Source organism: Musa acuminata, chromosome BXJ2-7, assembly GCF_036884655.1.
Source record: "Musa acuminata AAA Group cultivar baxijiao chromosome BXJ2-7, Cavendish_Baxijiao_AAA, whole genome shotgun sequence".
In the NCBI taxonomy this organism is placed as follows: Eukaryota; Viridiplantae; Streptophyta; class Magnoliopsida; order Zingiberales; family Musaceae; genus Musa; species Musa acuminata.
Window position 1 is genome coordinate 2653321 of NC_088344.1, and position 14522 is coordinate 2667842.

At 38.4% G+C, this 14522-nt stretch overlaps 1 protein-coding gene across 1 annotated transcript; it reads right to left on the reverse strand.

Annotated features, from left to right (window-relative positions):
• Positions 1-8671: 8671 nt before the first annotated feature.
• Positions 8672-9771, reverse strand: LOC103990761 (protein MKS1). Its single transcript, XM_009410015.3, has one exon. It carries the CDS (start codon positions 9620-9622, stop codon positions 8975-8977), a length of 648 nt encoding a protein of 215 aa, XP_009408290.2. The 5' UTR covers positions 9623-9771; the 3' UTR covers positions 8672-8974.
• Positions 9772-14522: the final 4751 nt, after the last annotated feature.

The window sequence follows — 14522 nt, forward strand, 5'->3', positions numbered from 1 at the left end:
TCATTTTTTAATGTGAAATTAGCAATTTATTGTGGAGGAAAACTTGATTGATGTATGAAAGACAATGTTGTATAGTTGACATTGGTCGGATACTTGGACGCAGCTGATACGAAGTAAGAATCCATCGAAGGATCCCCCAAATCAAACAAGTCAAACAGATCTAAAGAACAAGCAGGTTTAGTTGGAGCTCTGACGGAGAGTATATTTCCGGCATGAGCAACACATCCATCGTGACAGTAGATTGTTGATGTCTCCCATAAAACACAACTATCCATGTATTAGTTCTGCATCACAACTGGGATCTGCTCCAGTGTTAGAAAGCCACGCAAATGATATCATCCAAGGGGGGACGACAGCCCACAGGTGCGAGGTTCGCGTGCGGCGGCCACGACAGCCGACGCCGCTGTGCTACGACCGTAAGCCCTCCCTCACCGAGGTACACGTGACGGTAAGACGCTGATGGAACGGAAAGCGACCGGCCGTCACGTGCCTTGGGGGGTCTCGGTAAAATGATTACTCGCTTTTGCTATTGATTGGAGTGAGAGGAATGCATTTATAGACGTAGACGTAAAAGTGAGAGAAGGAGAAGAGCGTGTCTTTTATGCGATCTCTGCACGCAACAACAAATAAATAAATGTTTGACATTGGAGTAATGAGCTGTAAAGAGATGCATCCATTGGTCGAAGTAAAAGATGTTAGGCACAGTTTAACTTTTTTTCACTTCAAAAAAAATTGAACAATTTATCGAGAATACTCATAGTAATAGGGTATTATGGGATGGCACATCTTAATTGGTTTTTCCTCATTTTTCAAAAAATTCGATAATATTATTGATTCGGCTTGTTTCAAGCTTGCTTGATTGATTTTAAAATTTCTAAAATTATATTAAAATAGAAATATTAATTTTAAAATAAGTTAGATAATCGAGGTTAACTTATTTCAATTTTGAGTGTAACTAAGTCGATATTGAAAAAAAAAAAGAAAATATAGGTTTTATGATTGATTTTATGATGAATTTATGATAGCTTTATATATATATATATATATATATATATATATATATATATATATATATATATATATATATATATATTAATAGAACCTTTGACATATTCTATAAAAGAGTATAACTTGAGTATAATATTTTTAGATAATTTAAAAATAATTTTTATATAAAAATTATTTTTTAGGACAATTCAAGTTTTTTTTGATGAATTTAGGATAATTTTACATAAAATTTATTTTTTTAATATGTTTTATCAATGAGTGTAATCAAGTGTAATAATTTTTGGATAATTTTATATAAAAAATAATTATAGAAAATATATAATCTGTCAATCATCGCCTATTATACAAATGCCACATAAGAACTATAGGAGAAAAAAAAAAGCTTAGACGGCTCAACATCTATATAGATAGGAGTTTAAGAGATAGCTCGGGTTAGTTACCGTATTGCCTCCCTTATAGAATCTTCATAGAAATATTCTGAAAGTCTAAGGGGTAGCTCAGGTCAGTTATTAAACTACCTCCCGTGTAAAATATATCACAAGAATATTTTTGGGGATCTAGGGGTAGCTCGGGATAATTATGAACTGTCTCCTTTATAGAATATTCACGTAAATATTCCTAGTGATGGAAAGAATAAAAGATAAGAACAATTATTGAAGAAGCTTTATTGAAGTAGCTTTAACTTGAATACATTAACATGTCTCTCTCTCCTATTTATACAGATTAGGAGGAAGGATTTTCCTCAACAGAATAGAGAGATTCTCCTTAAGTCCGCCCTTCGTTCTCCTTAAGTCTGCTAACTGTTAGTAGATCAACGAAGACTATCGCGATAAGGAAGATGAGGATTAGCCGCAGAGCCTCTTAGAAATTTGGCTGCAGCGACATTGGTCGCTGGCCGAAGGCAAGGGCGAAGCTTTATTTTTCTCAACGATGTAGGTTGCTAGCCGAAGGCAAAAGCGAAGCTTCTCTTTTCTCACTGCTCTGATACCATGATGAAAATAATAGAAGATAAGAACAATTATTGATGGAAATATTATCTTCTATCACCTAGGAGTTCAAAGGGCAACTCAGATCAGTTACAAACTACCTTCTATATAGAATCTATATTGGATATTTCACCTCCTCAATATTAGGAACCTTGAACTTTAGATAAATAAGACTCAAGGCTAAAGAGTGGACCTCAGTACTAACTTAAGTGTTATAGGGACTAGCTCGAAAAGCTTCTCCCTATTCTCTATTTCAAACAACCTTACACATATGAATCAGGGTCACGTTGTTTTGACAAATACATCAATGACATTTTCCCTTAATATTTTGGTACTATGAGGGCTCGATATCGTAGAAGCATCTATAGGCTGACCCTATCAATGCACGCTTGGTTGAGGCTATGCCCTCGACCCATAGTATTTTTACTCAGACAGGGTGACAACCATCCTTTCCCCATATATACACATCCACCTTGCCACAAGTACTAATACAATATTGGCATCCATTCAATGACCCTAGACCCTCATATCTGGGAGTACCGCTGAGCCATTTACTCATTTATGTCGAAGCATTCTTAAATCTCACCTAGCAAATGCAAACACTAGCCAATATGATACAGGTCATTACCCTCACTTCTACCTTGGCTAGACCAATAGACAATGCTATCGCCTTAGCCACTATTGTTAGTTTGACAACCACTAGCATCAGTGACTGCTGGGGTCCCCCCACCCGACGAGTTGCCAGCATCTCAGAGGCATCTGAGGCCTATCAAACCAGTAACTAAGGAAGCACCCCACTCCTCAATTGTAGAGTTCAATAGAATGCCCCACCATCGCTCTACTCTACTTGAATATGAGATCCACTCAGTTGATTTAATAGATAACTCTCTTAGGATACAACGACATCAAATAGACCAATACTTAAAAGATATGCATCGACACTTTCATCAATCTAGGGGTGATGGGCAAGTCAACCCTATCTTTGGTCAATCACCATTTATCCAGGATATTCAAGAGGAGCCGATCCTAACAAACTTTCGCCTCCCATCATTGTAAGTCTTTGACGGCACTACTGACCTAGTAGAGCATGTCGTCACCTTCCGAACTCATATATTGCTATAAAGTACTTCGGATGCCCTAATGTGTCATGACGTCCCGACCATCTTAAGAGGTATGACAAGAGAATGATACACTTGTCTAAAGTTGCTCTCTATTATCTCCTTTACTCAACTAATAAAAGAATTCAAGCTCCACTTCCTTATAAATGTGTGCCCGAGGCCGACGATGACGATGTTTCTCGGACTTAAATAAGCAAGGAGGGGACACTCTTAGACTTCGTCACTCGATTTACTAACGAGATCCGAGGCATAGATAATGCTCACCCATAGCTCGTGATTCAGTCCTTTATGATGGGATTGAAACTCTCTCGCCTATTTTGGTCGTTGGTAGAAAGGACATTATTGACGATCCCCGAGGTGCTTCAAAGGGGCCATATAATACATTATCGCTGATGTAATGATCTTGAGCAAACGTGGAGAACCTCATAAGAAATTGAGGCAAGAGCGACCACAATTCGCCCCCACCCCAAGATCGCCACGGTGGAAGAAAAGTGAATGACTCGACCTATGTAGCCCGAGGTCCGAATTGACCACCCCTAAACCTGACTAGGACTGAAGTTATTTTATAGATAAAAAAATGACTTATTGAAAGATTCTTGATCGATGAGGACTCCACTTAAGAAAAGAGACGAATCCAAGTATTATTATTTATACCATGATTACGCCCATGACATAATGGACTGTCGCAATTTGAATAAGCAAAGTAAGAAGCTCATACGATGAGAAACACCTCGGGGAGTTCATTTGAAGACTTTAGGAGCTATTACCCTAACCTTAGGGGCTGATTGAAAGACAAATCGACATTATCATCAGTGGACCAACCACAGGAGGAGATAGCACCTTGGGTCACAATGCTTACGCCCGAACCACTATCGGGAAGCGCCCTAGGACTAGAGGCAACCAGGAAATAACTTTCAGAGAAGGAGAGATGTAGTGCCTTGACTCAAATCACGATAACGCTTTAGTGGTCTTTGTGAGAATGGTTAGTGCTCGAGTAAAGAGAGTCATGATCAATACAGGTAGTTTCATCGATGTCCTCTGTTTCAAAACCCTTCAAAAACTCGAGTTCTCAACTAATGATCTCACCCCTTCGGCTTCGTCATTAACAGGGTTCATGGGCAACTCAATCTCTCTCTTGGGACCATGAGCCTACATGTCACATTCGGAGATGAGCCATTCTTCAAAACAGCTATGATCAAATTCATGATGGTCGACATCATTGGTCGATCTATGTTGAACAGACTACAAGTAGTAGTGTCAACCTACTATAAGATTACGAAGTTCTTGACTCAAGGGAGTTCCAACAGTGCTACCTTATGGTAGTCTCCTTACCAACGAAGATCCGACCCGTGGGGCCACCCATGGACCCCCGAGATTCTGCCAAGTCCCTCCCGCACTCGAAATTGGTAAAGTCATTGATTGAAACACCCTTGGACAAGGTCCATCCCGATCGGGTCGTAAAGGTCGAGGCAACGTTACTCGACAAGAAGCGAGTAAAACTTATCAACTTCCTCAAGAAGAACACCGAGGTGTTCGCATGGTCACCAAGAGATATACCGGGAATTGATCCGGGTGTAGCCCAACATCACCTGAACATCTCTCTAGAAGCATGACGAATCAAACAAAAGCCTAATAAGTGTACTCCCGAATCGTTAGTAGGCATTACCAATAAAGTTAACAAACTATTAGGAGCAGGGTTTATTGTCGAGGTATATTGCTTGCGGTGACTTACCAAAATTATACTTATTAAAAAATTAAATAGAAACTAGAGGACGTATGTTAACTATACTGATTAAAAAAGATGTGTCCGAAAGATAACTATCCACTCCTTTGGATTGATCAACTAGTCGACACCACCGAAGAGTGAAAAAAATATCTTTATAACATAGTTTAATATCTTTTATAATATATAAAAAAGTTAAGAATATATATATATATATATATTTATTTATTTATTTATTTTTTCAAAACTTTATATTAAGAACCAAATTTATCAATGATTCAATTTTCAATTTCTCCGAATAGACAGATCATACTACAGCTAGTGAGATGATTAATATCAAAAAGGCTTATCACCCTCAAACATCAAGTCTGCAACAATTCCTATAAGATTAGATATTATAAATGATTAATATCCAGAAAGTTCACAAATCTTGCTTATCACCCTCGAACAATCCTGATATTTTACATATGGATGGTATGAGGATAATGAGAGCAGCACCCATAAGATTTCTATCCCATGCAGTATATATTATATACTGTTTATTCCGATACCGCTGCAGTAGATAATAAATAACTCATTGCCTCTCCTGTATAACATCTCCTGCTGCATCCAAAAAATAAGGTTAATATGGACCAAAAATAGAGGAGGAGAGAGAGAGAGAGAGAGAAAGAGAGAGAGAAAAGGTAATATCACATCAAACACTAGCCATTTCTTAGTCGGCCTTCAAGTGTTCTCGTGTTCCTTGGAGTCTTCTTCGTCTTCTTCTTGCCTTCCCCATCTCATCATGGATCTTCTACTTCTCTTGCATCTTCTATCAACATTAATGGACTTCTCTACACAGCTTTCTATGATTCATACCCATATCTTCCCCGTTCATTATGCTTGTCTTTGACATCTCGATAGTAACTTTATTGCCAACTCACACTGTCCTCTCTATTCCTCGACTTTGTCGAGATATCTACTCTTTGCTTACCCTCTTTCTCATTACTTGTAGGTGTGTCTTCTTTTTGTTTGGTTTGCTCCAATGGCACTGCTCTCTAAAGGATCGATATCTCTGGTAATTCTCATCCTCTTCTTGGTTTCATGCTGTGATGGCTCAAGAACCATGCATGCCTGGTATCAGAACCCGGCAGGTAAGAAGAAGTCAGGTGGTTTCTTTGAGTTCTTGCCTAGAGCGATGCCGATCCCTCCATCAGGTCCTTCCAAGCGCCATAACTCGATCGGTTTGCATGGTCAAACGACGCCTTAAAGGAAGGTGTCAGCTGCAGCTCTAAGAAGGAATGTGATTGATTGCATCCAAAGGTGGGCTTCTCATATCCTCAACACATTCTTTGTTTTCTCTCCTCCTTTATGGGATCGAAGCTTCACACAGCGTCCCATCTCTTTCAATATATCCCGTATATCTATAGTCAGAGAGAGAGAGAGAGAGAGAGAGAGAGAGATGCCACTGGCCTTGCACTTTTGATTATGTGCAGCAAAGCAAAATGTTGACTCCGATGTCAAAATGTGTAGAAATGAAATGCTCCTTTTCAAGTTGAAGGATGAATTGTTGTCTCCTCCTTTTAAGAACCAACGCATCATAGTGCTCCTTCTATGACAGCTCGCAGCATGGAGTTGTGGAGATTAAGAATCTATCTCTACTACGCTAATTATTTCCACTGTTTGGTGATTCATCTATACATCGATCTTGAATGATATCGACCTTTATGTCATGCAAGAAAATATTACTTGCTTGCTTGGAAGTTCAATGGGGACAAAGATATGGAGGTGTGGTGACGCTTGCAGAGGGTGACCTTTCTCTTATCGGAGCAGGAATCCCACGAGAGATATGACAGGGAAAGCTTGGGGGAAATTGTAGACGCAGCTGTGCGGTACTGGTCACCATTATTAGTCTTGTGATCCATGGCCATCATTTTGACCCCAAGAGCAAGGTACTGCTGTAGGGGCATGGCATGGCATGGCATGGCATGGCATGGGCGCCACGGGCCGTGTACGTGAACGGTGGCCACAGTCGTCTTCTCCTCGGAAGCCATCCGTGTGCAGCCCTAAACTAAGGAAAAAGATAGCACTCTGTCCTTGTTGCTTGCACCTGTAACACCGCTGAGCTCTGAAGCGATGGGTCCTCTTTTCGTACAGTGGAAGAGGGGTAGGGGTTGTGTGCAGTCACAGTGTTACAAGGAATTAGCAGTTCATGGTGAAGCAATGCCTCGCACGCATTCACGTGCCTCTCTCTCTCTCTCTCTCTCTCTCTCTCTCTCTCTCTCTCTCTCTCTCTCGCCTGACTGATGGATGCAAAGTATTCCTACTTCGATCATTCTGTCATGCTTCGTATGCTCTTCAGACTGTTTGTTTTCCTTCGAGAAAGAGACAACAACTGTTGAGCACATACGATTCAGAGTAACGATCAAAGATTAACTCAGTTTGGTCGACTGATTCATCCAAAGGATTTGGTACTAGGAAGCATGGGATGAGTTCAGGGAGGAGAAAGAGACAGGACTCCCTTTGTTTTGGTTGCTTTCTTCCACAACCAAGCAATCCTACGTCGTGTCATTTCACAATATTATTGCAAATGCATAGATAGCTCCAATAAGTTCCCGATGAATCATCATCATCAAAGACTAAAACGTTGCTCAACAAGAGAATATTAATCAGGACTGAAAAAGTCAATCATTAATAAGAAATTATTGGGTCTCATCTACGACTCAATAATATTCAATCTCATAGTGATTTTGTAGATAACTTTCGGGTCAATATATATCATTTGACTTTTGTAGTTCTCAGTAACAAAGTACTATTCTTAGACGTCTCCCACATGAATATATTGTCCGAGTAAAGTAGTCAAAAACGTACTACAGATCTCGACCATTGGGAGGTCCGACGAGTTAGAGGATTGAAGGCGACAAAGTAGATTTTAGAGATGGTGGCTTCATTATTATTTACTTTGAACTGGTATCTAACATACACCAAGCATGCATTATCTTATGTGGGATGTTACTTTTAAAGCTATGGGCAGGTCACCAAAAATACTTTTTATTTGTAGAAGATTTCAAACCATGACATACCCAATCCACGCGCAAATAAAGTTAAAGAATGTGAAGCCAATCGACCAATTAATCCTTTGGCTTGTGTTCTTCCCCTCACCATTCTGATCTTGCTTGTTTAAAGAATAAGAGCACTGTGGAAAGCATCAACTAATCCTTTAGATTGTGGTCTCCTTTTCAACTCTTGGTTTTGCTTATGCAACTTTGGTTTCATATTCGAAGCATTAAAGAAATGCCCACAAACACACATCAAAGTTTGCTTGTTTACACTTGCTCAGGCCTCTTAATTTGTCCATGTCCATTGTCAACTACTAAATTTAGATCTGTTCAAGCAAATATATATTGGTTACCACTAATAAGAATCAAAATTTCGGCTTTCCTCTAAAAGAATCAAGGCTTAGGTGGATACGGTAATTGAAGAGCCTACTCAAATTTGTCAGTAATGTTCTAAATGAAGAACAAGAAAAGGATGGCATTGACCTGAACGAAGGCATAGGTTGGAAGTTTTCCGGTGCGCTGCCTGCTAGTCTCTCTCTATCATTGTCCTGAGATGAGATTTTTCTTGTTTGCAAAGTTACAGGCGGAGAATTATTTTTAGAATGGCTATACATGTCTCTGTATTGTGACTTGCTTGTACTCCATAACTCTATGCAGGACAAGCTTTTCCATGTTAATGGATTGATTCCTTGTGCTTCGAAGCTGCTCATGACATGCAGTTCTCAACCTACCTGTCTGTACTTTTAGCATGCTAAGATAGATGGATGTGATCTTACTGCTACAGAAGAAATGAGAGCATACTCGAAGGATCGATTGTTGTTCATATTTGCATACTCTAAATTGATCTTATCTTGCAACATGCAGAACTATAAAGAGAGAATGAATGAAAGGCAAAAGAATAATCAAGTATTAGGCAAACAAAAAGAACTTACAATTCTGTGTTGCATGAATCATGATCTGATGGTGTAATAAGAATTCATCAACTACTCTAAATCGATCGATTGTTGAGGTTGTTGTTGTTACATATGAGATGCGATTAGCTCCCACAAGAGGAATAAGAAGGCCTCACCATGTCTTCTTTGCCCTTCTCTTGAGCCAACACTACTCGTTTTGATTGAAGAGGTCCCAAAATGCACCGGGAGAAGGGAGGATGGGAGTGGATAGGAAGTTGTTGGGGCTGGGCAAGAAGGGATTCTCGACATAGCTCTTGCTCCCATGGAAAGCAGGGCTGAGTTCGTTGAAGAGGTTAAGCTCACTCGGGACGGTGGACGCCGAGAACAGGTTGGGGGACACCGGTGGCAGAGAAGAAGGGACCGGGGACAGGATGCCGGGGAAGAGACCGGCTCGACTCGATGTCATCGGACCATCGATCTCCAGTTGATCAAGAACATCTCGGTTGGACGCCGGGTGAGACGTCCTCTCGAACACGGCTAACCGAGCTGCCGGCGACAGCGGTGCTCCTCTGGCTGAGTCCTCGCGAGAACGCGAAGCAGCCGCAATAGGATCGGCGGAAGATGAGGCGGCGCCGGTGAGGCGTTGCACCAGCGACATGAACTCGCTACGGCTGGCGTGGATGACCTTGGGCGAGACGGTGTAGATGATGACCGGTTGCCGAGTCTGGGGAGGCGCCGCGGCCGGTGGCTTCCTGATCTTGTGGGAGTCCTTTCGGACCTGGAGGGGGGTCGGTCGGGGGCCTTGGAGCTCGCGCCGGGGCGACGGCCGGCTCAAGGAGAGATCGGAAGGTTCCATGTCGCTTGAGATGTCACAGCTGCCCAAGAAGAAAGCTCGAAAGACCTCGTTCGACAGGAGATCCAACGCACAGCTTCGGACTCCGCCAGAGTTCCTTAAAACGCCAAAAAGGTCAATGTAGTGCCCGAATAGTTTATCCAAACCAAAGGCCAGAGCGAGAGAGAGAGAGAGAGAGAGAAGAAAGCAGCAGTTGTGGCGGTGTTGAATACGGCCTCCGGAGATGGCTACGTGCATGAGGGGTTAACACAAGGATGCAGTGATATAGATTCGAGTCAGCAAACAGCTTCATCAACCAATGAACGAGAGATGGAGGATTCGCGGCTGCGATCGTGTTTTGGTGTGGGAATTTGTAGATTGTGATAGGTGGTGACTGGTTATTGGTGCTCTGATACCGTCCATGTCGGAAGCCAAACAGGAATTGCCAAAAAGGCGAAAGAAAGATACCAAGTTGCCGGCTTTGAACCTTCTGCGCGTCCCGTGCAGTCAATCGGTCGGTCAATGTTCAAGAACCGGTCAAACCTTTGAAGGCATCCAAACGAAAACAAACACCTGATTGATGAGCAATTATTCAGCCCACTAATTAGAAGAAGACTAGAGAAAAAAGGAAATCCAGAGAAAGACTCCTTCTTTTATGATGACGCGATAATTAATCTTAAAATACACGATATTTATAGATAAGACAGATCCATTTCTATCGAGCTTGATAAGCAAGCACTTTGGATGCCTTCCTCGGAGGAATCTCTAATCTTGCATGTCTTGTTGTTATGAAAGATAAATCTTGAGTAGCTTAAGAGCTCCACATGGCAAGTCACCGAGAATGTTGGGAAGTTTGTCTCTCCGACACCAAGTTTTGATGACTTTGTGATGCCTATAAGACAAAAGTACAAGAGGATGTCGGAGAGAATACACATCAATTGGGACGGCCGGCCGCATTATATAATGCTAAGGCTTCAACCAAAAGAAGGGTGGAGAGGAGATGAGAGATGTTATATTTATTTAACTAGCTTCATTGATATAAATTTTGATAGGAGATATGGGATAATTTGAATAAAATCTAATAGAACTTCAATTTTTTATTTTATTAAATATTTAATATATATATACATATATATGTATATATATACATTAGTGCTAATCATCGATCCATATCACATAGTAAACGCACTTAAATTTACTTTCTAAAAATTATTAAATCTAAAAAATCGAACCTTCGAGGTGGTTGAATATATTCTCAAAATGACTTTCTCATGACAAATCTCTTAGCGTACTGGGATCATACACCTTATAAAGTTACTTTGAAAGCGAAAGAGATATTTTTTATTTAGAGACTTTTATTTATAGGATGGTGAAAGAAATTTTTTAGAATGAATAATATTAGTAAAAAATATTTTTTATTATATTCTTTCCTTAAGTTTATGCTGACTTGGTATGTCTTTGTGACTGGGCTCTATGTCATATTTCGATTAGCATAAAATGTTTTATATATATATATATATATATATATATATATATATATATATATATATATATATATTGGTATTGTGAGTGTTGAGGTTTCTTATAAATATATATTCTCAATTTTCCAGTTGATTTTTTATTTATTTGTTATGGTTAAATTTAGAAAAATTTATATCTATTCTTAAGTGAATCTTAGCTGATTAATTCTATGATAGTTGCTTATCATATGTTATATTTTTTGTCAAAAAATATTAACTAGTATTATTTATGATTATGTCCAATTGAGTAGAGATATAATTAGAGGTCAAGATGGACCCAAGTTAATGAATTGTTGGGCCTAAGTAATCCCTATGATGACCCAAATCGACATGAGTGGAGTTAGAATTTCTCGTCCTAACTCAAACAAAAGAGGATTTGGATCCATGTTCATTAGCTTATGAGAAGAATACCGATTTGGCTTTGTCTGAATTCTCTTCTTTCTCTTCTGAATCATATCTGCTTAAGAACTGAGGGGTGATGAACAGTTAGTTCCTTAGAGTTCAATGGTCATCCTATTGCATGCTTTCTTTGAATGAGTCGTGGATCATGTCGTGTCCATCTTCGTGAGTGTTTCGAACACAATTAAACTTAGCCTGATCCAAGCTAGATCGATCGATGGATCATTGTAGAACAAATACATAAGATCGATCGTGAATCGTTTTGATTGGTACGATCCTCTTCTCAAGCTTTCCCTACTCATACGACATCTCACGCACGACTCGACGTATGCTGTGGCCGGCTTGGATGCACCCCACGTAGGAGACTCATGGCTTAAGTCGGGATCAAAATCGTGATGTAATATATTCCTGTAAATAGCTTCCTACTATAGTACATCATCCGTCTCGTATTCTTTGTATGACCATAGTAAGCTCTATACACAATGTTTAGCATACAATAAGCCCATATTGACGATGATTTAATCCATTGAGGTTTTTAATGCTTTCTTTGCAGTATTAGTCGATACTCCATAACTTCTATGGAGTAGGAAGCTATGTATGTATAGAGGTATACAATAACTTCCAAATTTCCTTTTAATGATATAATATCTTATTAATGGATTAAAGAAACTGATGATAATTTAATTTCTTTAAAGTTAACTTTTTGTATATATAAAAAATGATAATTATGTCCTCATATGTTTAGTAATATATAGAGGAACCATTATTAAATTATACTTTCGACACATATTATCAACTCGATATAATATCCAATGAATATTACACCAACATCAATGTTGATTTAATATAATCTTAGACAAGCAATCATCTTGACATATCAATTGGGCTTCTTGGATTCATTCACGTGCACTTAACGATCATAAAAATCATTCTTATACTTTTATTATGTGAATTTTTTTAATATATATGAAATCAAATAACAATAGATCAAATTTACGATACGTACCTTTCAATGTCATTCAAAAAGTTTTATCTGATCTACTAGTATATCATTGTTGAATCCAAAAACTATAATAATGCTAATTTACAAGGAGAATTAGAGTCATATTCTGCTCTCTCGACCACTATGAGCAATGAATTAGGGATAAAGAGGATATATGAGAAGATCCCATCTTCTCTTATCTATATATTAGCATATTTGCATAGTCACATATTTACATCAAGTTTTTAAGATATCTTATCCATTTATAAGTTAAAAAGAGGGTCTAGAATAATTAATTAATTAGAAGAATCTCTTCTATCAATATCATTTCTTAAATAATCTTACCTTAATTAAACATCCTTTTTGTTGACTGATAATTATAATTAGAGTATAATCATATCCATAATATATTTTATCTAATTAGATATAATTACATAATCTAAAAAGTCATGCATATTTAATGGTTTCATAGACCTCTCATGATCAAGTAATGATAGGCTATTTTATGTAAACATCTATTTAGATTAACTTTTTATTTAATTTCAATAGCTTATATGGAAGTTTTCTATAAAAGGGTAGTACGATTATTAGGATCCTTTTGAATAATCGTTGTGTAAAATATATTTTTTTCTCAAATCCTTCAAAGTATAAAAATATTTTTCGTAGATATTTCATTAACAAGATATGAAGGATTTATGCATGTTAATTAAACCTACTTACAATCGAGATGTGGAGGGCTTTGATAGGGTCTTAGAAACTTTAAAGCGTAACATGTGAACTTAGCATCGAAAGATAGTATCTTCACAAGAAGAGTTAGAGTCAACCAAAGTTCAAGCAGCCCAATCCAACTTTAATGTTATTGCGACCCGACACGTTTTGTATGTGATTGAATCCAGCAATTACAGTAGACATCCGGACCACATCGATGTGAAAGGAGATTGACCGAAATCGATTGACCTCCCCAATGTAAATAGAAAACTAAAATCTTCTTTTGATCTTATTTAAGTTTAGATATGGACACCTATCTAATTAATACATTTGAATTCAATACTCCCTATTACATTCCTAATTAGATACCAAACACTTTCAATGTGAGACTAATAAGGGGTGTTACAATGATCGGACCCTCTACGGGTAATCCTTTCTTACTCGAGTCTCCTTAAACTGAAGTTAATAGTAATACACTCATTGGATCCTTATAAGTCAATCTTAATCTTACCTACTGTAGGACTAATCAGGGATGTTACACTTTCTTTTTTTCGTTTTTCGTTTTGAAACAAGTTTCAAACTCGATCACATAAGCATATAATTACAAGAATTGATGAGCGAATAGAACGCTTTAAACTCTCTTAATAAACCATTAAATTGGTCAAGAGGCAAGTAATCAAAAGTCAAAGTTCATGCACTCATGGGATTGCCGACTTCGATTCAGTATCGGATTCCGTGGTTCAAACATCAATGTCTCGATTAATTTAATGGAAGAATAGGCTGTAACTTTGTGGAGACCTTATCCATTTGGCTCATATACATCCCTAATGATTATTCATCCTAAATTATCCCCCTCGTTTCTTCCATGGATACAGTGCCACCTACCGAACCCACTTAATCTCCATGATATGGAACTTTGATCCAATCTACATTGGCATTCTTATCTTACTACTAACAAGAGAACTCATAAATCTTGCAAATTGAGAAAATTTTCTTCGTTTAATCTTAATTCTATTAATGTTATTTAGGAAAAAAATGCATATATATATATATATATATATATCAAAATATTTGAATGAAAATATATGCTATATTAAAATTTGAATATTACAAATAAAAGAATGGAGCACTAAACAAAATCAAAAGAGTGTAGGATTACAAGTCAAAGTCTTTCCTCATCTCTCTTCCGTATGATGGGTGGTGGGTTGCATTAAGTTCTTCTCTCTATCATCACCATCATGTGCTCTGGCATCTTGTCCTCCCACTGTTCCAACGCTGTCCACCCACGGCTTGGCCTTGGATCCATGCACCCACC

Coding starts and splice junctions, on each gene's coding strand:
- LOC103990761 (XM_009410015.3), bottom strand. CDS start 9,622: ATGGAACCTTCCGATCTCTCCTTGAGCCGGCCGTCGCCCCGGCGCGAG.